This window comes from Pteronotus mesoamericanus, unplaced genomic scaffold (assembly GCF_021234165.1).
Source record: "Pteronotus mesoamericanus isolate MK-2021 breed Mesoamerican mustached bat unplaced genomic scaffold, CSHL_Meso_final contig_56, whole genome shotgun sequence".
NCBI lineage: Eukaryota > Metazoa > Chordata > Mammalia > Chiroptera > Mormoopidae > Pteronotus > Pteronotus mesoamericanus.
Window position 1 is genome coordinate 11797492 of NW_026555201.1, and position 25924 is coordinate 11823415.

A 25924-nucleotide genomic window follows, 5' to 3' on the forward strand; every position below is an offset into this window, starting at 1 on the left:
GTTTGTGCACTTGGATTAAAATTGATCAAAGTGGGTTTACCAAAGAAAACTCAGCTGTGAAGTGTTGCTCTTTTCACAGGTACAAAAGACAACTACCTTGGAATGGCCTTTCTAGGATGTTATATGGGAAAAGCCTCAGCCTCTGGGTGGGGGTGAGCTGCTGTCTAAATACAATAGCGGGCGGGCCCTTAAATAGGTTGGAAAAAGGAGATTGGCTCTTTCTTTTTCCCCTTTGTTGCCATCACTAGTTACTCAGCATACCTATGGTTACTGGAGCAGTAGAAAGCAGCAGACTTCATGAGAAATAATGTTTCTCATTATACTTTTATATATAAAATAGCTATCACGATTTGCTCTCTATAATTGCTCTCTATAATAATGGTTCTTATACTTGACAAAGCTACCAGATAGTAATATAAAATGCTATTTATTTTTCCTGCTCAGCATCATTGTTAGTAGCTATTTTAAGTCCTATAAAGTCTCCCTAAATCTGCAATCATGCAACTAATTTGAAATCGTGTTTTATCCAGTTATTTCTAGTGGCTGTTGTTACAATGCCAAGTAATTATTTTTAGATCATGTAAGAATTTCCACTTAAAAATAAGGTATATGCTTCACTGTAACATGATTTTTGGTTAATGGTAATTACTGAAACTGGGCTTCTACCTATATTTACTTATTAACCTCTATAAATAGGTTTATAAGATATTCAGAAACTAAAACTTCACTCTTCTAAAATAAACAGATCTACACAATGCCAAAATGATATATTTCATAAGAGATAAAGAGATAAATACAGTTTTTGGTGATGGCAACTTTTGGCAGAAGTATTTCATCGGTCTTTTCTCCCAGAACAGTACATTTTGTTGTATTAAAGGCAACCTCCTGACCAAGTGTTCCTTGATTGTAAGTTGACAACACATATGGCCAGCTGAGGCTGTAGCAAATCTTCCTCTTAGTTGGATGATGACACCTGAGCACATCTAAGAACATAACAGGTGTCTAGAAGGTGCTTCCCTTGACTGAGAAGCTTGAGCAATAGAGCCACAGTGAATTTTAGAGCAGCTCCAAAGAGCTGAGAGGTGCCTCCCCCCTCTGGCAACTCGCCCAGCTCAGGGCACCGTCAGTCTCCGCGCCCCCCCCCCCCCCCGGCCCACCTTGAGCTGCAGTTGGATGTACAGCCTTGTATATGTTGCAGTCATGGGCTTTGGTTTGTGAACTTCCTCTCTCTGCTTCCCTCAATTGAGGCAAAATTTCCCCCTTCTCGTCTGTTCTGGCGATTACTGGTATTTATGTGACCAACTCGTGAGTGAATGAAGACACAGTCTAAGTTTTTATGACCATTCCAGATGGGTCAGCAGTGTACTTGAACTTCTGGAGTGTATTTTCTATGACATTCTGTTAACTTTCTGCGAACTGTCAAGGTTGTCTCCGCCAGTGAAGGTGGGGAAAACGGGAAACAAAATTAGTTGTAAGCCAGCAAAATTCTTGGGGATCTTAAGGAAGGTATGTGAAAAGTCACATTACTTCCCATGTAATTTGAAAACTAAAAATGAAAGAATTAATATAGAAGAGATCCTCAGAGATCACTCTTTCCAGCTGCTGACACAATGCAGTCTTTCCAGAAGGGAGAAGTCTATGTGGCAGACGGTCAGCTAGTTTCTGCTGGAATCCTCATGGGGCGAGGTGCCTTCAGAGGCAGCCTTTCCCACAGTTGGCAGGAAAGCTTTTTAAGACATCAAAATGAATCTGCCCCTGTCTAACTTTCAGCCCACTTGTTGAACTAAAATAATGCAAAAAAAGTCTTAAGGCTCCACTTGTCACACAATAGCTCTCCAAATGCTAGAAAACAACCATCAAAGTCCCATAATCTTTTCTTCTCTAGACTAAACATCCTGTGGTCACTCAATATTTCCATCCAGCCTGGTTTCCCTGTCACTCACCAGTCTAGCCTCCCTCTTCTATAAGCTATATTATCAACTATGACCTTCTTAGAATGTTGTGTCTATTCCTAACGAGATCTCCTCAGTGGAAATATTTTCTCACTTGAACTGCACATTGTTGGCCAATTAATTTGCATTTGCAGGTGCATTGGGTTGCAAGGTTCCACAGTGCCCACCTGGTGCCTGGTACTCAGCGAGCATTTTAGAATATTGAGCAAAGGTTTTGGTTAATTGGAAAGAATGCAGGATTTTTTTGAATGTGAAAATTACAGCTGTCTCCTACCCTGAACTTAACATTATTGAATTTTTGAAACTAAATGCGGGACTTTCTATTTATTCTTATTAAATTCAACATCTTGTTTTTAGCACAATGTTCTTATTTACTGACATCCATACTTTTATTATTCAATATATTAGTCTTCCACTTTCACTCCTAGCTTCGTGTCTTCTAGATATTTAACAAGCATGCCTTACACATCTTTTCATTTGTCATTTATAAAGAAGTAGTTTACACAGTCCATGCCATTTTCATGTCACATGACGACAGATAAACTCCAGGCTGAAAGAGGGCAAAGGGCTTCCCATCACGCATTCATTGGAGGCTGATTCAATTCAGGAACTCATCACTTTCATCTTTGAAAATACTTAATAACTGTCTAATTGCATATATTGGTATATAGAATACTCTGTATTTTAAGATTACCCTGGAGATTTTACTCCATAATGGGATAAAAACAGTCTTTTTTATAGGGTGATCATAGTAAAAATAATACTGAAGAAGAATATCGTACTTGCCTGCAAAATACATTTATGGAAAAGATGAACCATGAAACTCTCAGTGGAGCCCTGTAATAATTTGTCCTCCAAGGAAGTTCTAACTTGGCCCATAGGTATCTTTCAGATCAGACAAGGCTCCATGGACTTGCTGACATCTAGATCTATATTGCTGATGTAAAATTCCTAAAGCAAGCTGGCCCTTGAAGGTAGGAAGCAGAATGCTTCTTTTTTTTTTTTTTTTTTTAATTTTAAAAGACATCATCCAATTCCCTTTTAAAGATCAGGTGCTAAAAATAATCCTTGACCTACAATAGATCATGGTTTAAATTCAACCAAGGTTAACATTTTAACAGATTTCCATGTTGATCAAGGTGATGCTTCAGTGGAGAAGGTTTGTGAGGCCCCCAAAACCTGGGCCATCATCACTCAGGCAGTGTGCCTGACCGTGCTCACTACCATTGCTCAACACATTGTAGTTAGGGTCGTCCCTCTTCAGAGATGCTTCTTTAGATACAAACCTGTTTCCCCAGGACATATAACATATTAAGCTACAATACCTACTACCCAGCAGGAGTTAGTTTATCCAAAAAGAGCAAGGTCATATAAAAACAGGACATGGGAACCCAGTTAGCTATGAGCATAGTCACGGGTTTGAAAAGTTGGAATGCCAAGGTGTCAGGTTCATTACCCATAGAAACCAAAGTATGTTAAGAGGCAAAAGACACCACACACTGTTGCCAAGACAAATCCTGTCTCCGCCACTTACGAACTGCTTTACCTTGCTATGTAATCTTTGCAGTGCTCAGTTTTCTCATCTTCAAAATGATGAAGTAATAAAATAATAGTGCCTATCTCATAACACTGCTGTGAGAAATAAATGGGACAATCCATTTAAAATGGTTAGCACACAGCTTGAGCACATAAAGACACCATATTGTTAGGTGTTTTTACTGTTATTGTTACTCTTTGGTGCTATCTAGTGAAACAGAACTGGTTGGATGGTTCTGGCGTGAGGTCTCTGAAGGACTTGGAAAGCTAAGGACACGTGTGGCCAAGGACACAATACTGTCTAAGATCCAAATATGTTTATAAATATTAACCAGACTAAAAGTCAGCTGTGGCGGAGGCAGGTGATGCTGTGGAAAGAAGTGGGTTTGGAGTCTGACAGATTCAAGTTTGAATCCTTGCTTTTGAACCTACTGGTTTTATGATTTTGGACAAATCATTTATTCCTTCCTGGCTGCTGTCCTTCATTTACAAAATGGCATTAATGATAAAGCTCATCAGATTGTGAAGAATACCTGAGTCAGAGCATATCAATGTCTAGCTGAGGGCTGTCACACAAAAATCCCAGGAACCCAGCGTTCTGCCTGCGGGGCCAAGGCTGGTGGGGAAGGAGGTTGGGTCTTTAGGACCAGCAGATAACTCTGGCTTTGGTCAGGGCAGTTCTGTTTTCTGTTGGTTTTCCATATTGGTGTTTTGTGGGAGATTTTGTCTTCCCATTGTTCACCAAAAAATATTGAAAACCAGTGGCCTGACAGGGAGTAAGTTTTCATGTTTCTCAAAGTTTAAATGAGATAATCCATAAAATGCTAAGCCCAGTGGTTGTCTTATAGTGAGCACTGAATCAATGCTGCATATTCTTTTTCTTGCTCTTTTGGTAAATGCTTAGCTAAAATGCCTATGGTGATCATACATCTATTTTTTTGGCACAGTTCTGGTTCAGTCCGTGGTCCTGGTGTCATTATTAGTAGGGCCACATTTCATTCTCAGAAGTGGTTTGGTTTGGATGATAAATTGATCATTCACCCTAATTATACCCCATTCTACATGAAAGAAAGTCATTCTTTCATTGCAAAAGGAGAGTTGGCTAAGACGCTCTGATTGCCTTGTGGCCACAGAATGTGAACCCTATGGTTGGCCAGGCCCCAGAGGATCAGAGAGAGTGCCCTCCCAGAAACGTCAGACATCTCATACCACATTAGCCTCGACAAACACAAAAATCAGTGTCACCTCAGTCTCCATGCAGGGAAGCACGTAGCTGTGTCAGCTGGGGGTAAACTCAGGTTAGAAGGGAAAAGAAATGTAGTTTTTTCCCTTTGCTACTGGGAGGGTGTTTTGAAAAAAAAAAAAAAAAAAAAAAAAGCCCTCCAGATGCCCGGGAGAGAGATTTGGTTTTTAACATGTTAAAATTGTGACCTTTTGTGACTATTAACTCACACATACAGAGAGCAACAGCCTTTCCTGCTGCACCACCCAGCATGTATCCGGTCTAATCAGTAGACAGAAGAAATTCTGCAGCGGTGACTCACTTCTGGGCTAACAATGGAACTTAACGCTCCTTGGCTTTTTATTATTTTCGAATCTGGAATTTCTTTGGTAAAGTTGGGTACAGTAAATTTAGAACAAAAAGTGTGGATGTTAATGTGCCTCCTGGGTAAAATCTCTGATAGCTGGGGCAGGAGTCAAGCAAGGCTCGTGCCTGCTGCTGTGACCTGGGTTGCCTTGGACAGAGGTTCTCCCCACGTCTTCATACAGGTGTCATGTCAAGGAGGGAGAACTTCAACATAAATGTTTTGACTGATTCTGATGGGGCATTTTGAACATAAACGCTTTCTCTGGAATGGCTGTGTTCCAAAGTATTTGCAGGGCATAAAAGCCAATACACATCAAGCGATAATTCAGTGGTAATTCAATGCACTAGCATATCTTGAGTTCCATTTTTTCCCCCTGAAAATTAGCCAGTTTTCTTCCGGACCCCCAGGTTGACACTCAATTAATTCCTAGCTGAGAAGAAGGAAACGTTGTCCTGGCAACTGCTTGGGAGAGTCAGCTGGCATGATCTATTTTATCAGAGGACTTCTTGTTATGGTCTCAGGAACTGTGATGTCAAGTAAATCCATACCAATTTCTAATGCATTGAGTGTTCTTAAAATAAGTAAACCAAAATGTTCAATTCCTGCTCTTCAAATGAGATCTTTGAAATTCACTAACTGAGGGATCTCTGTGATAGTTGGGAATGCCAAAGTATATGGATAAATGTAAATCTAGGGTTGGTAAAAATTATACCAACAGGTGGAAATTTGAGTTCTGAAATGATTTTAAATAAGGTTTGTGAACAAAAAATATTTTTGGGACATGATAGTGTATATTATTATAGTTAATTATTATAGTTAAAGAAGACAAAATCATCAAACAACTGTGATTAATCAAAACATTTGAACAATAATATGACGCACACTGGAAGCATTTTTCTATCCTGTCTGGGAAGCCACAAGTAAGGTCTTTGGCTGTCATTCCAATTCAGAGCCTCCAAGGTAAGGATATACAAAGACAACTGCAGATTTCACCACTGACTCTTAAACAGGAGGATTACACAGATTGTTTCCTGTTTCTGGGGAAGGGAAAAAAAAAAAAAAGGAAAGAAAAAGACCTTGGGATTGCATATTATTTTATGTGTTTCATTTCCAAAAACACTGTTTTAAGTTCTTCCAGTGTTCAGAGGTGCCAAGTAGGATTAAAAGAATTATGATGAGAAAAAAATTTACCAGAGGTCAACCCACAATGGAACATGGTCCTTTTCTCCTGGCCTACATGTCTTCTAAGGGTCACGGGTTGCTCTTTAGTCATTCTCCTATAACACTGATATGCATGTGAGCATTTTCTGAGTTTCCTGGGAGATTTCATTACTATAGATTATTATTATTACTTTTTAAAGGGACAGGTGCATCTCCCATGCTCAATATGTAAACGACCTTCTGTCCCTATCTCACATTGTGCAAGTTTAAATGAATCTCTTGTAGCAGGAACTAAATGCGGTGAAAGCAACTGGAACATTTAATTAGGGAGTATAGTCACAACAATTTAGAAATATTGAAGATTAGAAGACTTAAGCAGGATATGGAAAGACTTTCTAAGTAATAAACCATGATTACAATGTGTCCAATTTAGTATCAGTTTTATGGGTCCTTTCTTTTCACCATAATTTGTAAAAATTGTTGACTTATGTATGTTTGGGAACAGGAAAATGTGATTGAGCAAAATATTCCTTTTTACAGAAAAAAGTAAGTTCACCATACTTATCATCTTCAGATATTAATAGTAAGTGATCTAAACTGAAACTATCAGATATAAACAATTTTCCTGGTTTATATAGCAACTAGTTCAGGGCCACTGTCAAAGGCAGGATTAGAATATGAACTTCTTCTCTCCTAAACTGGTGCTTAACCTACTTAGGTTTCCCACGCCAGAGAACAATAGCCTTTTGGGAACCAAAAAATCCAGAATTTAACCAATCTCATTTGAGCAAAATTGGAAGTTCAGTTCAGATTGTTTAAAAAAATAGTAAAATTTTGTTACATGGTTTTGGATACCTGATTTATTCTTTTCAGGTCTTGTATTCCTCCGGCAGAATGAAAGATTTGTACAATATTCTTAAGCCAGATTTTTTAAACCATCTCTTTCCCAGTAGGTGTTTGGCAAATGTTGTGATTGCCTGTTATTGCCATTCTACTGTTCTCTACAAAAACAAAGTTTCATAGACTCAAAGAATGCAATAGCTGAAAGAAATTTTAGAGGGTCAGCCAATCCCTTCCCAATCACTGAATCCCAGGATAGAAAGACATCTTATTGGAGGGGTTTTTGAATCCGGCACCAGTCAGCCAAATAAACACATATACATCTACATCACTAATTGTGAGTCATAGAATACAAATTAATTTATAAGCATTATGAATTTTAAAATTCAACTATAGGGTTGACATCCATGAGGGTCCTCATACCAGAAGAGGTTAAGGGACCACTGATACATCCTACCTCTCTTTTCACAAATGTGGACCAAGAGGCCTAGAGTGGACAATTGGTTTCACAGGAAACTAGGGGCAGAACCAGGACCAAGCTCTTTGACATCTGGTCCAGTGATCACTGGCACCTCATGCTCCAGTGGCTGCCTGCTTACCTGCCCCCCAGCCAGAGCTTACACCCACCTGCCTGCTACCCACTCCATCTTTTAGTTAATGAACATTATGAGAATTATGGAATGATCCATCAATGCACTTTTAAGTAAAACACTTGAGGGTGACTTGCACTGAATTTGAACTCCTACCTTAGAAAAAAAGAAATCCTATTTTAGTTCAAAATATGCTCCAAAGCATTATTAAAAGGAGAATCACAGACTCACGAATCTGCAGTGAGAACTGTAGCATCTATTAATAGAACTTGCCCTAAAGCCAATAAAAATAATGTCTTGCCAGAGAATGAGGAATCCACCAAATGGCTTTGTCATTGTTGTTACATTAGAAATATCCATTTAGCATAACAGAGTCAGCTCTAAGCCAGACCTTGTGAATTTATTGCTAAAATGTGGGTTTGTGATCTGAATACAAATTGCCTGTTTTTGTCATGCTAGATAACAACAATCAGATGCTGTAATTTTGGGGAGGGGGGTGAATCAGGATTTTTGATCTCTCCCCATGTTCAAACTCTTGTCTGAGTTATGGAACAAGCCCCATTTCAAGTATCCAAATCACTGGCTTGTCCTTTTCTCTGTTGTCAGCCATGCCCTGGGCTTTTCAGAGGAGGCAGCTCTAAGTGGTGGGGGCAGCCTATAAACCAGGCAGTATGCAGCCTTGGATCTCTTGGATCAGCGGCCATTGTTAAAGAGGGTCTGAATGGACAGGAAAAAGCCTGTACACTGCAGAGTATATAATGTCAGCTCTCAATATATTGCCTGTTTTCTGTATCCCTTATTACATTCAGCTGGAGGCTTCCAGTCAGTCAGTCCCACCCTTTCCTTTCCCCTTTTAAATGGTCCCGCCCAGGCTCAAATTCTTTTGCCTTCTCCAGTCTTCTCTTCATCACCAAGCCTCCAAAAGAACGGTTGATAGTTATTATTTTACAACTTCTTTCTCTCCTATTTAGATAGTCCTTTAGGAAAGTTTTCTGTGATCAAAGGGAAAAGAGTGCCTCAAGGAAGTTAAATTGGTTTTGAGGTCTTGGGGGGGACTTTTCAGATTCTTTAATACATTAATACGTATCATAACTATGCAAGTGGAGAGGGGTTCTAAGAAATACAGTATATAGCTTTTTCTCTAACTTAATTGAGAACCTATGAGAGTTTGGCTCTTAGCAGGCTCTCATGTTTGATTGATAATTACACTGTGCTCTGAGAAACACAGTCTGGAATCCATCTTTCTACACATAGGTGCCTGGTACATGTTCAGTAGTAGGTGCTCAGTGAGTGTCTGAACGAATGAACAAACGCATGATGCAGGAGCCCCAGGTGGAGTGAAGACCTCGGTGTCTGTTCCACAGGACACAGGACTCAGGCCCATCTACGAACACCCATCCTGAAAACGCCTCGAGGGGGGTCTGTCTTCCTGGGCCTGTGACCGGCGCAGTCACACAGGCCCCCACCCACTGTGGTTAGGTTAATACTCTAGGGTCATGGTTGAGAAATATTTAATTTTTTTTTTTGTAGAAAGGGGCCCCACATTTTCATTTTGTACTGGTTCCCACAAATGAGGTGGCTGCTCTTCATGAGGCATCCCTTGCTAGAGCTCTCTGCTCCCTCTCTGTGGCCCGCCCCTTCCCAGGGCCCAAGGGTTGTGTACAGTCTGCTCGATGGCAGGGCCTCAAGTGTGCCCAGCTTCTGGAGGCTTCTCTTCAATTCTCCTTCATGAAAACCTGTGTTCTGAATGTACTGATAATGCAGGGAGTTAGACTCTCTCTAGCTACTATGCTGGAAAGCACAGATCGTTTTTGGTTTACATTAAAGTATTAATAGCCAAGAAGACAAAGTGCCACCCTCAGCTCTCATCTGTAGGTTAAATAAAAAGGACTGATATTTTTAGGAAAGGATTGGCTTTCTGATAGTAGTATTACAGATATTGGTCATACACAGATATTTTTGGCATCCTCCATATATAGATATTTTGGGTTGAGACAACTTTCCTATAAACTCAAATCATACTTATAAAGAGAAAGATTTATACAATCTGAAGAAAACATGGGGGTGTAAATTACAACATTAGGATGTGGTCAATAATATTGTAATGACTATGCATGGAGTCAGATGGGTACTAGATTTTTGGGGGGATCACTTTGTAAGTTATATAAATGTCCAACCACCATGTTGTACACCTGAAACTAATATATATCGAATGTCAACTGTTATTAAAAATGATAAGTAGATAAATAAATAAAGTGCTGGAAGCAAGGAAAGAAAGAAGACATATGTATGTCCATATGAAAAGATGCTCAATAAAAAAATTACAATCTTAAGACAGCTGCTAATAATTTTACTCTATTTGTGAAACAGCTGTCATTCATACTAAACATTGTTTTAAAAATTACAGTGTCACCCTGGTTGGTGTGGCTCAGTGGATTGAGCTCCGGCCTGCTGACTGAAAGGTCGCAGGTTTGATTCCCGCTCGGGGCACATGCCTGGGCTGTAGGCCAGGTCCCCAGTTGGGGGTGTGCCAGTCTCTCACACGTTTTTCCCCCTCTCTTTCTCCTTCTTTTCCCCTCTCTCTAAAAAAAATTGAATCTTTTAAAAAATTATGGTGTCTTTGCATTTTTTTAAATTGGCAAAGCATTACCAAAGAGATACGTTTTTGTCAAGCATTTTTACAATAATAAACTTATTCCGAAAGCCTGCTTACTTTATCTACAACAGCCATACCTTTAGGTTAAAAATCAGAAGTCCTGATTTCCAAAGAAGCCTATTCTGTCATTTTCTAAACACCATGACCTTGGGTAAGTTACTTGATACCTTGAATTCTTTGTTTCCTCATTGTCAAAATAAAAAGAAAGCCAAATAATACCTCTTTTCCCAATCATGGGTTCACTTTGAGAGTTAAAGGAGACATGAGTTTTGAGGACCCTCTGAAAAGGCCATGATTAAATATACTTCTGAGTGTGAATAACGCTTTTTGGAATGGCTGATGACAGATCCAGAACTGAAGGCAAGGAGGGGTGACCACAGTCTAGGCGGGAACAGGTTCAAAGAGCCGATGACAAGTGAAAAGCTGCATGAGCAGAGAGCTGCGGGAACGTCTTTCCCTTCACAGCCATGAAATAAGGATGTGGCCAATGAGGTATGACAGGAAAAAGCTGAAGGCAAGAGGCAAGAAGGATGGGGGAACAAGAAATTGGATGGGGTGGAGGAAAGGAGGAAGGTTTGCGGCGTCCCTTTTCATAATAACTAGGGAGTGCACACCAGAAGGAAGAGACAAGGAAAGGAAAATCAGTGCTAATCCTGTGAAGGAAGGAAGGAAGGAAGGAAAAGGAAAAACCTTCCAAGGAAGCTTTTAAGGAGAGGATCTGTTTGGTAAACAACACCTGCTCAGAAAGAATTCATGTAGAAGGGATCTTGATTAATGAACCAGAATGATTCTGAGACACATGCTGGCAGTAATTCAAATCCAGGGGACTGGGAGCCTGTGGGCGTCAGATCAGCAGAGAAGTTGGCTGTGCTTTGAAGATCCTATCAGGAATAACAGGACAAACCTTGTGCGAAGGCCTTGGTGGTGATGGAAGGCCAAGGCTAAATTTTCTGACCATTTGCTTTAGGAAGGAAGGAGCAGAGAGAGGAGGCATTGTGATATGACTTTTAAAAATGTATTTGTGATTCCATTCAAAGTTAGAGGACAACTTGGTAGACTTGATAAGGTAAGGTGACTGGGAAGTGGAAACCAAGGTGGAGGTCAGGCGACAAAAGCAGGTGGGGGAGGTTGGGGATGGGAGGGTGAATAAGTAAGATTAAGAGTAACAAGAGAAAAAAAAACCCACCCCAAATAAATGAAAAACGCTGAGGAAATCATGCCCAATGCTTTTTAGGATGCTGTTCCAAATAGGGTCAGGGCAGGTGCTGGGGGCCAGCTCGGTTCAGGGTCAGTTCAGATCCATGCGGGAGTCTGGTGTTCATGGAACTCCAGCGTCAGCCAGTAGGAAAGCAGGGCACAGGGACACGGACTGGAGTCCCTGGGGGATTTTGGGTCCCAGGCAAGGATCCTCGTTTGCAGAAGCACAAAGCAGGAGAGGTCAAGGCCATTGTGGGAGCAGCTCCAGCTGACAGGGTGCTGTCTCTAAGCCTCTAAAGAGACACTCCTCACTCTTCTAGGTGGAAGTAGGTCCCAGAGTCAGATGTGAAGTCACCAGACTCTATTCCACCTGGGTGGACAGATCTGGATGAAAGACAAGGGGTTTCAGGAGACTAAGACAGCAATTGAAAGAGAAGAGGAGAGGTCATTGGAGCTGATATACTCACATACAAGAGGAAAACATTTTTGGAAGCAGTTACATGTGGGGTATGGAAAGGTGGAAGCGAGGAGGGGAGAGAGAGAGAAACACGGGCTAAGTGCATCACAGGTGTAATCTCACTTTAGTGTCATCACCTATAGGACACCCCTGTGGGGTACAGGTTATTAGTTCCAGTTTACAGATGTGTGTTCAGGTCTCTTGCTATGGATATTGATAATAGCTGTGGCTAAACTTGGTTGCACACTTATTATGTAAAAGGCACTTTGCGGATTCTCTTAATCCTTACAACAAAAATAAGAAGTAGATGCTATTATTACTTCCATCTTCAGCATGGGAAGTTTTATAACTTTCCCAAGGCCACATAACTAGAAAATGGTGGAAACCATGATGCAAACCCAGGCAATCTGTGTCCAGAGCCTAGAATCCTAACCACCATGATGAGCATCCTCTAATAAGCCAAAGTTAAGAGAAAAATAGAGGAAAAATACATTTACAAAGACTGAGAAATTATTATTTAAAAGGAGACAAGGACAGATAGGGATAGGAAGGGAAAACTTCATCCAGAAAGAGGGATTTAAATGTTTCATTTTTAGAGATAGAGGAAACTTTGTTCATAACTTTAATAATAATGGCAATAATAATAACAGTGAATATTTAATTAAGGCTTACTATGTGTAAGACTGTTCTAAGTGCTTTATATCTATCTATCTATCTATCTATCTATCTATCTATCTATCTATCTATATCATCTCCTTGGATTTTCCGAAAAATCATTTGTCTCATTAAAATCCCAGGATGTAGTACATAGTAGGGGCTCCATAAATATTTACCAAATGAGTCTTAGAAGGTGACACTGGTTTTACTTTTAGGAAACTCTAGGTCATAGAGCAAAATCTCTCTTCTTTCACGATGTCACAGCTTTTACCTTTGAAACTATCCCGTCTGTTTCTTAGCCCCCACCCCCGTTAACATGTAAACTCTAGGACAGTAGAGCCCCACTCATCTCATCCCATGCTGCACTTGCAGCACCCGGAACAAAGCCTTGGGCATGGGAGGTGGTTAATCAATATTGTATGAACACAAGAAGAGGACATAGTATTTCAGCCTTTCAGAGCAACTCTTCTTCTGCTACTGCACATTGAACTGCAGAGCAGGGAGGTCGGCTGCTCGCGTGTAAAGGAGCACCTGTTCCCTTTTTCCATCACCGACTCAACTCTTCCTTTGCCCAGGCAGGCTTAGTTGTGGAGAAAGGAAGAAAAATCCCTTACGAAGATCATCACAAAGGTGATCGAATGATCTGTATATGAAAATGACTGTTTCACCTTACTTCCACCAAGATGTCACCCCAATAAATAAAAAATAGTTCAGAAGATGAATTTTGTTATATGCGTTTTTCACAGTTTAAAAGACTAGACTAAAAAATGGAGGTCTCTTGGTAGTATGACATTGCCTCATTTTAAAAGATCAAGGTCCTAAATGATTTGGTTGAGTCAAATGAAACACAGACTACGTAAAAAAGGAATAGGGATGTAAGACTAAGAAGGATCAGTTACCACCATAAATAACCTGAATCAGAGACAAGGAAGAGTTAAGCATAAGTTTTTGGTTTTGGACTCTTGATGGTCAGTGTTGCAAATAACACTTTTGTTTGTTATGGCTTTTTAATGCAATGTATATTTTCAAACACTTCACACAAATCACTATAGAGATTTAGGACTTTGGAACCTGTGATGTTTGCAAGTCAGGCTGATCAGAGCAGGCTGAGACAGATGACGCTGCTCTGAGGTCTCTATGACCCAATCCCACAGACACTCACCGGTCTACACGAAGCTGGCAGACAATGCTTAGCGGGTCGACAACTCCTTCTTCTTTCAACTGTCGACAGCCAATGGATGTAGCAATAAAACACCCTGTTCTACCTATCCCTGCGCTGAAAAAAAAAAAGGACAAAGAATAAAAAAGTAGGAGAAAAATAACAAAGATAAAATATATTTTGTAAAAGGTACTTTTAAATGCGAAACGACAGCTAGGATTAAGAGCCATAGCAACAACAACAGCTCCCATGGACTGAGTATCACAACCTGGGTTCTGTGCTAAGTGCTTAAACACATTTTTTTTTTTTTTTTTTGATTTATATACAGTAGGATGAGGGGGGTGGGAGGAAGTGTCAGGTGGGGAGAATAGTAAAAAGGCATTGTAACTGTTCTACAAAGAAGAATCAGGGCCTTAATTTAGGTAAGGTATGAGCACTAGAAAGGAGGGAAAGGGCTTAGGCACATCACAAATGTGAGTCTGGAGGACTGGAGTTGAATGGTCAGAGAAACAAAAAGTCAACAGTGACCAGAACTGAAAGAAGGAGAGTCCCAACGAGACAAAGGTGGAATCTGGAATGAGAGCTGATGTGAGGGAGAGTTTGGTCTTGGATGTGCTGATGTTGAAGATTCTTGTGAATAACTGAAGATTCAATTCAGTTTAGGAGAGAAGAAGTGGTTATACGCACATATTTCTAAGTCATTTATAGCTGAATAGAAACACTCTCTGCCTAGGAGGGTTTTCACACTCATCTGCTTTAGACAGTATGTCATCAACCTAACAAACCCTTTATCTTTCTCTCTGTCACTTCCTTTTAGCAATTTCAACCGCTAATAGTCTTTATGTAAATTTTTCTTAAATCTACGTTTATATTTCCTAAGTTTCTCTTAAACTCTAGACTGCCATTCCATCTCTTGGTTGGGGATCTTGATGTTACTTTTTTGCACTTGCTTCAGTTCATTGTATCCAAAGCAGAATTAATTACCTTTCCCCTCAATGGCACTGGCAGCCAGCCACGAGTTTCCAGCCTAGAAACCTTGGAGCCATCCTCCACATCACTCCTCTCACCTCCCACGGCGAATCTGTTAGGGATTCTTATCTTCTCCACCTCTACTGAGCTTTTGTGATCCATGCTTTCCTTTCTAGAGACTATGCTCACGTTTCAACATCTCCTTACTTCACGATTAGCAATGATTTCCTTATGGTTTCAAAGTCTCCAGTCTTCTCCTGGACTAATTCATGATACAAGCAGCTGCTAAGGACCATATCATAGTATTCTCTACTCAACACTGTGAATGGCTCCCCGAAGTTACAGCACAATGTCTAAGTTCCCTACCATGGTATTCATAACCTTGAATAATATGAATGTGAGTAACTTTCAAGCTTTATGTCTTTTTACTGTCCTCCTTGTATCCTTTTGCCACTTCTTCATTTACATGAATAATTGCAAGAAAAATGCCTTTTGTTTCCCGTTTTCCTTTCTGTGTTAATGATATTTCTTGAGTCAAAAATGTCCTCCTTACCACCTTTTAAAACCATAAATGTTGGTCATTTTTAAAGGTCCTGTTCAACATTATTTCAAAGTTTAAAAGCTTTCTCCAATCTTCTTGGTTGTTTTTTTTTCTCACTCAAGAGACAAAGAGAGAGAGAATGAGAGAAACATTGATGTGAGAGAGAAACATCAATTGGCTGCCACCTGCATGTGCCCTGACTGGGGATCAAACCCACAACCTAGGCATGTGTCCTGACTGGGAATTGAACCTGCAACCTTCAGTTTATGGCACGACGTTCCAGCCAACTGAGCCACGCCAGTTAGGGCACATCTGTTTGGTTTGATTTAATAACTCCCCACTTGGCACTCAGAAAGCATTTATTTATCCTATTTGGAACTTGTTTCTGTTGAATGTGAGTGCAAAAGAATTCAGAAGTAGAATGGGCCCCTTTCAGTTAAAGTGTGTATAGACCGTTTGTTTCATTAAAGAGATAGGCCGTGTGAACTGTACCATATGAATGGCAGGCATTTTGGTTATCATGAATGACAGAAAATATTCCACACATGAGAAAGTTTTAAGGAAAAATTGCTACAGAACAGGCTCTATAATATGCGACAATGAGTAGACGAGCTGAGCTTGACCAGAAAGTTATTTTCAAGAAACAGTGGGAAATGACTGGGAAGGCCCACTGAGGCTTATGAGGGTCTTATATGGAAAGAGGTTTGGACTTTATTATTTTTTTTTTGAGAATTTAATCAAAACTAGGAAGTTTCATTTAGAAAAATTCATATAACTCTAAGTACTCCAATTTGTATAAGTAATTTCAAGGAGTTCACTGACTACTGTAGCTCATCCATAGACTCACAGTTGAGAATTTTGCTCACAGGGGTGTCCAACCCGTGGCCCACAGGCCGCATGCAGCCCAGGATGGTTATGAATGGAGCCCAACACAAAATCATAAATATACTTAAAACCTTTTTTTTTCCTTGCTCATCAGTTTTCGTTAGTGTTTGTGTATTTAATGTGTGGCCCGAGACAACTCTTCTTCCAGTGTGGCCCAGAGGCACCAAATGGTTGGACACCCTTGCATGGGAAGCCATTGAGAAGTTTTGAGCAGGGACTCCATGTGATGAAAGAGGGTTTTAGGGCATCATCCAAGAGAAGTGCATTGGCTAGGACATAGTGGGGGTGGCCATGGCGAAGTAGGGTAGGTGTGCAATTAGCAGACTACTTCTAAAATATACAAATGGGGCCATAAAGGTCTGAACTTGGGTGGTTGGACAGGAAGCGATGATTGTGGGAGCTTTGAAGGGACAGCCAATCTGGGGACTGATTAGATACTGAGGCTGGAATTAAGAGAAGGGCCAAAAATAACTGTCAGTGTTGGTGGTTAAGTCCTTGAAAAAGAGGTGGTCTCATTCTTAGAAAGACTAATCAGAAGGGGAGCTGGTTTTATAGGGAAAGTGGCTAGTTCACTTTAGATATCCTGAGTGTTTTATGATTTTGGGTGGGGACAGATTCAGCCCTAACAGATGGCCAGTTAGGTTGCTTTCCCTTGGCCCCACACTAAGTTTAGGATAAGGCTTAATGCTAAAAACTAGCTAATAACACTTTTGAATAAGTAAATTTCACTCTTAATTAAACCACAAAGGTTCAAAAAAGAAGGCACAAATTATCCTCTAAAATGATGTATTTTGTTTATTAAAGATAGCATCAACAGCTACCTTACAAGACTTATGTTAAATGAAGCAACACAGATACAGAATTTTGAGAAAGTATGAGGAATAAATGATTAGTTCTTGAAATAACTTTAACAGTATTTGCTTTACTTTGGGCATATTAAAAGGAAAACAGTGGAGATGAAATATCAGTTATGAGAGGAGAGCTTTAAGCAAGTCATTGGGAAAGAGGACCACCATGGACATCTGTTGCTTTTTTTTTAATCCTCCCCTGAGGACTTGCCCATTGATTTTAGAAAGTGGGGAAGGGAAGGAAAGAGAGGGAGAGAAACATCAATATGAGAGAGAAACATCAATCCACTGCCTCCCATCCTGCCCTTGACTGAGGACTGAACTGACAACTTATGTGCCTTGACCAGGAATTGAACCTGTGACCATCCATGGGACATGACACTCCAACTGAGCCAGGGCCATCTGTTGCTTTTGTCAGCCTATCCTCCAGTAATGCATGTTCTGAAGATAGCACTTTGCTTTCCTTTTGGAGAACTATCACTTGCCCACTTACCATTTCATAAGTTATTTCCATCTGTTTTTCATGAAATAACTTTTTTTTAGAGATTTTTATATTTATTTTTAGAGAGAGGGGAAGGAATAGAGAAAGAGAGGGAGAGAAATGTTGATTGGCTACCTCTCACTTGTCCCCAGCCAGGGACCTGGCCAACAACCCAGGCATGTGCCCTGACTGGGAATCCAACTGGTGACCTATTGTTTCGCAGGCTGGTGCTCAACGCACTGAACCACGCCAATCAGGGCAATGAAATAACTTAAAATAGTTGATTAGTTTTTACCAAATGTGAGATAATAATAAATGTTACCCAAGATATGATTCAAGTATAGTTCAGGTGCCATCTTGAAACAACAAAGAAAGTTACTGATCATCAAAATATCATATCTGTCATTCCTAGTGTGTATTACACTGATGAGACTAAATGAATCAAAATGAGTTTCAAAGTAAAGGACTGAATTGGCTCCTGTTCTGTGAGCCATTTATTCAGAAGTGGTATTTCCTCCACTGTGTCATTGTTTGCTGAAAATGCACAAAACTGTCACTGTAAATATCATTTTGACCAAGACTCAAATATTAGAAAGTTAACCAATCTCAGTAAATATTTAATTTACTGACGAAGTCACAACCAAGAAGTAACACCCAACTTGTATATGCTCTATGACTTTACAAAGGATAGACAGTTTGGTTCGGTGGAAAGGACAGTTCTTGCCTTACCTGCAGTGGACAACCACGGGCCCTCGGCCTGCAGATGCAAGTCTGTCTTCTTCTACATCCAGCATGAGTTGTAGAAGGGGCTGAGCACTGTCTGGAGTCTTGTGATCGGGCCATGAGGTGTACCAGTAATGCTTCACATGCTGGGTGTGACTTCCTTGCTGAAAATAGCAACAGCCAACAAATGCCTCATTTACTTGTGCTACTAAAAGTCATCCAAACCACAGTACTGCATGCCTTCTATAGTTCCCATCTTACTGGCAATATTTCAAAGTGGGGAAAATATTTAGATTTATGAAGAACAACCTTTCACCTTGAGAAAACTTTACTGTAAATATCCTGGTATCAAAGTTTGATAGTCCTGTCTCTATTAAATGCATACAATGCAATATACAGGTGATGTCTTACAGAACTGTACATGTAAAACCTATATCATTTTATTAACTAATGTCACCCCAATAAATTTAATTTAAAAATTAAAAACATAAAGCAAAAAAAATAAATGAGAATATATATTTCGTATAGAAAGTGTATATGTAACACATGCTAAATATACAAGTGTTTGTAGTTTACTACAATAAACAAAATAGTAGATGAAAATGTAACTAAGAAAGAATTGGGAGATAGTGTGTTTCCTCCTCTTTGAACATTCCTGACAGGTTACTATGAACACATTAACCAATATATGAACACGTAATTTTATATTCCGTCACTCTAATACTTCCACACTCATCCCAAACTCCAATCTTTGAGAGCAATGAGGAATCCCAGTAGCAGAGGGACTCCAGGGGTGTCGACTAGAAACACTTTGAGTGAGGGTCTGTGTATACCATGGCAAAACTCAGTGCCCCGTGGGGTTCTGGCATGGACTAGGCACTTAGGACACGCGCTTTGAAGCTGGCTTTGATGAGTGCCTTCCTGTGTCCGGCTTCTCACTTAACCCCATCAGTGCAGCTCTGCCTCTAGTCTCTCCCTGTGATGACTATGTTGTAGCAGGAGGCTCTAGAAAGGACTGAAACCTTTGAGAGGATTGTTCTCTAGAAGCAGAAACAATACCATGGCAACATTCTTAGCATCTGCTGCCTGTAAATTAAATAAGATTATTTTCCTATGATGTAACTGGTCTGGGAAAGTCCCTATAAATTACTGAAATGCCAAGTTTTACAGATGTCATCAACGCTTTGTCTGGTCTTGCCTCCCACAGCCACCCACAAGCACAGATTTTCTGTTCACAGTTTCCAGGTCTTAAAGCTGGCTGCATAGACAAAAGTGACATTAAAAATAATCATGGTAGAGTTTCCAGAACAAGCCGTTAGTGAAAGGCATTCAAAAAGTTAAATCAAGAGATCTTTTATTTGTGCAAATTAGAAGGTCACAACATCCTACTTAGTGAATTTCCTTAATATCTACTTATTTAATTTAATTATTCCATATATTAATAGTAACTGACAACAAAGAAATACATGAGGGGGTGATTATAATTTCTCTTTCATCTTGACATTATTTAATTGGTTTAAATTAAATCTGTAGTACTTATTAGGATAATAATTTCAAGGTAGAAATGTTATCCTCTAATATCATCTACTTTGTAGATAGTTATAGCCACGTAATCTTACCTTTAAGACAAGGTTTCTAACAGTGTAGTTATCACATTCAGTTACATTGATAACCAGAACCTCTACTTTCCCATATATTCCTCTCTTTTCAGGCCAGTATAGCACACATTTCTGATGAAAGAGAAAGAAGAATACAGCAAATATTAATAATGTTCATTGGTCTTGGAGTGTTTTTCATTCAGGTATCTCAGTTTTTATTTAATTAATTTTTAATAAGTCAAGTACCAATTTTTATAATTCTGTAAATGTACGAAAACCACTGAATTGTACATATTAAATAGACGATTTTATGACATGTAAATTACATGTCAATTAGGTTGTTTTTTAAATAAAGTATCAAGTTTTGCAGCTGCCTGCAAACACTGTTGCTACTCATCCCTTACCAAAAAAAAAAAAAAAAAAAGGTAGAATTTCCCAAAACTCCACAGAAAAATTAAGAACTCAAATAGGAATTAAGAAATTAATATTCAAATATTAGAGTTTATCATGTAATGACTAGAAATAAATATTTTCTCATGACGATTGAAGCAAGTCACACTTTCCTGCTTCATCAAGTGGCAGTGCCTTTTACGTGCTAGATGCCACAGGATGAAGTTCCTCTTGTGTGTGAAGCAGATGTAGCGACAGCGAATGTCTGAATGGCAGTACGATTTTCAGAACCAATCATCTTTTCACCTATGAGGTCCATTACAATAGATGTATATCGAAATTATTTTTAAGATATTTTAGAAATAAACCCTCTTTGAAGGGTTTAGTAATAGTGATAACAATCATATTGCAAACAAGGCAATATAATACGGTGGTTAAGGTGCAAGCTTCGGGGTCAGAGAGATGGGGTCCAGGTTTTAATTCTACTACTTATTCGCTATGAATCCATAAGCAAGGGACTCAATCCCTCTGGCCTCAGTTCCCTCATGATTACCATATAGAAAGCACTTAGAGACAAGCCAGGCAGGCAAAAAGCATTCAAAACATGTTGCAGTTGTTTTCATTGTTATATTTTATAATTACTAGCCTTTAGATTTTTGATCCAAATTGATCAGATCATTAATTATGCATTAGATCATGAATTAATACTATATTATATATCTAAGCTATGTTATTAAAAGGAAACTGCAAAATGAGATTTAAGCACACAAATTATTTTGCCTTTTAATCAACTGCAAGAGACCTATTAAATTTTTTACCACATATTTTAATGATGAAGAATGTACAGTGTGAAAGTTGATGTTTTATTGCAAATGCCAGGGAAGCAATGTTAATTTAGAAGTATTGTCTACATAACAATTATTTTCTTCCAAACACACATGCACATTTATAGGGAAATTCCTTCACTTGTTGCCTTCATTAGGGACCTTTTAGCAGTCAGGATACTCGTTTCTTCACATTTTTTCCAAAGGCGTATATCACGCTTGAAAAAAGTTAAGAACTTACAACCTAAAAGAGCAGCAAAAGGATCACAGAATTACAGAATTAAAGAAAAAGATTGTAAGTATCAGAAACACACCTCTGGGATTCTATCATGCTAAGTACTAACTATTCCACAAGCCAAGTCGGGGGAGGGGGGAAGTCACTTTACCTGGTTGACTCAGTATTTCCTCCATTACAATAAAGACACGTTTGCATCCTTTATATTCTGGTCCTTTTCCAAACAAAGTAAATCAATTTTTCATCTCTGTTTACATGCCACCTTTCACCCAACACTGGCAGGCGGCAATCAGGCTAAAGGCTTACTCTGGCTGACATAACATTAAGAAAAAAAACACTTTAAAATAGAGCAATTTATTTCCCTCCTCATTTATGAGTTGTCAAATGTCTAAAATTTCCCCAATTTGTTAAAGATAATCATACTAACCAGTTTGCCTGGCGTCTTTCAATGGAGCATCAATTATTTCACTGCAGGACCCGAGCTATTGTATATTTCTTAAAACCCCTGCCTCCTGGACAAATCCAAGAAGACACAAAGAATCTTGAAAAGAGTATCGAGCAAAGAAAGAGGCATTCAATGGTCCAGCAGTACGGCGTATGCGCCCCATTGTCCACGATCAGACCTGAGCAGCAGGCCCCTCTTTGGGAAGGTGGTTCTCAAAAAGAGCAGGAAAGCTTCGAGGCAGGAGCTCACAGCCTGCACCCTGACTCTCCACAATACTCGAACAGGCTCGTGCACCTACTTGATAAATGGAAATACTGCTTGCTTCTCTCCCAAGCTTGCCGGGGCCCTCTTGAATGTTTTTTTTGACTCTTTACCAAAAATGCAATTTGGCAGCCAGCTCCCAGTAGACAATGCAAGATGACTTGTTCATTCAAAGAACCCTTAATTAGCATCCCATCTCCTTTCTGGGATACAATAGCTTATTTTTACACACTGAATACATTTCTCCCCCTTTTAGGAGAATATAGAAAAAAAGACCAGATAAGTGTAGGTGCTTTTGAATATGAGGTGGGGGAGAGCTGCAAATGTAGTTGTTTCCCAGAGCACAGATTCCTGTTGAAATTATTTTCGTGAACAGCTTTTTAGGGGTTCTCTATTGTGGTGCTAACAATGGTATGAAAGAGGCAAAAAATGCAAGGAAGGAAAATGCTCTCTCAGAGATAATATTGTGAAACTACACTAATTGTAGGTAATTCAAAACAGCATGCTATCTAGCAGAATATAATCCCAAATCATCACTATTCTTCTGCTCCTAGGCTGATCCTTTCAGTAAAATCATCTATTAACTTCAAGAACTCACAATTTAGAGGAAAAAAGAAGTTTTCAGCGGGTCCTGTGTCCCTTGCAAACAAGTAATTAGCAAATCCTAACTATGAAGATTCTGGACATTAACCAGTTGTTCATAATCAGTGGTTCATAGTAAAAGGAGAATGCAATGAGAACTTCTATTTTTGTGATTTTTTTTTTCTTTGACCCTCTCTCTCACCATGTCAGGGCTTTTTGTATATAAACAAGAAGAAAGTCTGGCTGGTAGTTGCCTAAAAAAAATTTTTTTAAGTTACTTTTTAAATTCTATGCATTTAAAAATCAAAGAAATTTTGCTCTATGAGCTAAAGACATGTATCATCACATAGAGAGTGGGTCTAAATAAATAAAAAGAAGATGGTCAGTTTCACTGGGTACACTTAACATATGAGAGGGACAGAATGGGTCAGGTTGTCTACTGTTATTACTACTGTAGTTATACTTATTCCTGGTGTACCAACTAAATATTATTAACATGGCATAGCAATTTAGTATTAAAAGTACATTCAACAAAAGATCATTCAATCCCTTTCACAATCATTTGAGTTAGGTAAGGCAGGTAGCAAGAATTACGACTACATCCTTGTACAGCAGAGGAAACTGAAGCCCAGATGTTTTGCTAGGAGACTTTGAGAAAATTCCCTTGGGGGCTAGGACCCTCTGAACAAGCATCACTTTATAAATTCAACTTGTACAATATCTATCTCCTTTCTGCACGTTTGTTTATTTGTCTAGATGTTTATTTCTAGCTACTTAGTAGACTTAACCATCCAAAGGTCTGCAGGAGCCCTCAAACCGAACGCATGAAAAAAGGAACTCACTTTCTTCTCACACAAACCTCTTGCTGCCTGTCTAGGTTCATGACATCAGCCTCCACTCAGTCTCTCACCAGAAACCAAACCCTCCTTCGATTCCTTCACATTCCATCAGAAACAAAGTCCTGTGTCTTTTATCTCTGTAACAACTTTTAATTTTGTCCCCTTTTCTCAATACACTCTTTTGTTGCCTTACTTCCGTATCTCATTATCTGTTACCTGGACTGTGACTACAAATTCTAACCCATTTCCCTTGTTCCCCTTGCTTTTCCTAAATCCAAACCCTGTATCCTGCCACCAATTATATCCTGATATGGAAATTGCATTATGTCACTCTATTTCAAAACATCTTTAGTGGCTCCTTGCTGTCTAGGTAATGAAAGCAAAGATTTTTTGTTTGTTTGTTCGTCTTTAGCATAGTCCTATATTCTTTGGCACAACTTAACATTCTAGTCTCATGCCCCCTCATGCCCTGCTATGCTGTGCTCAAGCCACACCACATCGCTGCACCTATGTGCAGTCCACGTGGTTTCCTGTGTGCCTTTGTACGCCGTTGCTCTGCCTGCGTTGTTCCCCTTATGCACCTACTCATTCTTCAGTGCCCTATTAAAAAGCTGAGGCTTCATGTGAACTATTTGGTCAGAGAAGTGTAATAGAAATGAATCTTTTCTCTAATTGTACCAGATAGAGAAAGGACAGGATGAAAGAAGGGAAAACATAATATGATCTTTTTATATGCTTTTGAGGTTAAACTGTTTGCAGACTGCTTACTAGGTCAACCAATGGGCTAAATGAGGTTTCTAAGTCACAGAGTTTATCCAGATGAAAGATGCATGTACATATGGAGAAATAATATGGCAGTGCATACTTGAGAGAAGTATTATGTTAGGTCAAATCACCAAGTGATTCCCTTACTTCACAAAAGATAAATTTGGGAACTTCCTGCTCTATGAGGCCAACAGTGGGTTGCTTGCTTTCTAATGTCTTGCATCTTTATTTGGTCTGTTATCTTGGGGCAATAATTAAGTGCATGGACTTTGGAATTAAACAAACCTGGATTAAAATTTGGCCTCCGTCACTCAGAAAAGTCAAGGCTTTAGGCAATTGGCTTAACATCTCTGAGCTTCTGGTTTCTCATTCATCTTATAGGGATTGCAAAACCTACTTTGTGGAGTTAAAGTGAAAATTAATTGAATTGATATATGAACTGTGCTTAGCACGTACTTTCAGTAAATGGTAGTGGGTAGAAAATAACTTCCACAATATGTGTAATACGATCAATGTTTGTAGCTACTTCCCATCTTTCTTAGGAAGGGCGACGGAGGCACCAAGTAACTTCAGAGGTGGTCTGAGGATTTTGGGAATGTGCAAATGCTACCCCACTCTTGGCCTGACCCAACTCCAGCTTTGAAAGTTTTGGGGGCTATGTCTTCTTCAGCAATGCAATAGTTCATGTTAAAAAGAGTTTGAACGCTGTGTTTGTAATATTCTCTTTCTTTAAGGAGGAACTTCCGTCTTGTGATTTATCTAAATAAAGGAACTCAAATTCACCAGCAATACAATCTCTTTTCTTTCTTGCAATATAACAGACTTTTCAGCTCCATTTTTTAAGTATTTGTTTATTCTCATTTTATTTAAAAAATAACTATGAGACTATTGGGATTATTATATGAGACGTGGAAATTGTTCATTTATTTATTTATTAAAAAGTAGAAAGGTCCATGGGAATATAAAGTGTGGGAATTCCTAAAGATAACTCCATCTTCATCTTTTTTGGGGAGGAAATGATTTTTGTCTATTCTAAACAATGACGCTTAACACAATTGAAAGTCGGCATGTTTTTGGTAAACAGCACTTTCCTTGTAGTGTAAAATCTACTGCATTTTTCTTTTGAGCCAGATTTTCAGTATCATTTTGATCTGTAAAACATCAAACATTTCCTGTCTAGTACTATATTTACATTTTTGGAGAGTCTGGAATGGAAAGAAATTTTTATTTTAATTTAATGAATAGCCAACAATGAAAAAGTCAAAATTTTTACTGTAATATTTGGGATTATGATTGGCTACTGGAAAACACACATAGTAAATTACACATAGAAAACACAATATACTTAACTTTGATATTTCCAGATGTATTCCAGACATTAAAAAGATAAGAGGCTAAAAATGGTAAGAAAAAAATAATACCTTTCAAATTTCTAAATTCAAAGAGAAAAACAAAAACCTCAATCACACTTCAGTGTGGTCATTATTTTAAAAAATATCCAGCTTTCAACAGATCCACTTGTCTATGGAGAACGTGAATTCTGAGAGTGGTACCTATGGGTAGCTTCAACTGTGAAGAAGTTGAAGAAGAAAGAACAGCAGGTGCTCTTTCCCATTCCAGACAGAATGGAGAGTTCTGAGCATCATCAGTATCACATTGAAATACAGATTTAGCTCTATCAGCACTTCTGTTACAGTGACAGCCTTCGTCTTGGGGACAAAAGAGAACAATTGGGGCTGTGGCA

General features: G+C 39.1%; 1 protein-coding gene across 2 annotated transcripts in view; it reads right to left on the bottom strand.

The window, feature by feature from the left end:
• The window catches only part of PTPRR (protein tyrosine phosphatase receptor type R), a 232362-nt gene that overhangs the window by 650 nt on the left and 205788 nt on the right, over window positions 1–25924 (bottom strand). For both annotated transcript variants that reach the window (XM_054580107.1, XM_054580108.1), the window contains 3 exons: window positions 19861–19971; window positions 18248–18405; window positions 13798–13911 (listed from right to left, as the gene is read on the bottom strand). In XM_054580107.1, coding sequence (XP_054436082.1) covers window positions 13798–13911; window positions 18248–18405; window positions 19861–19971 — 383 coding nt within the window. The remainder of the gene's footprint in view (window positions 1–13797; window positions 13912–18247; window positions 18406–19860; window positions 19972–25924) is intronic.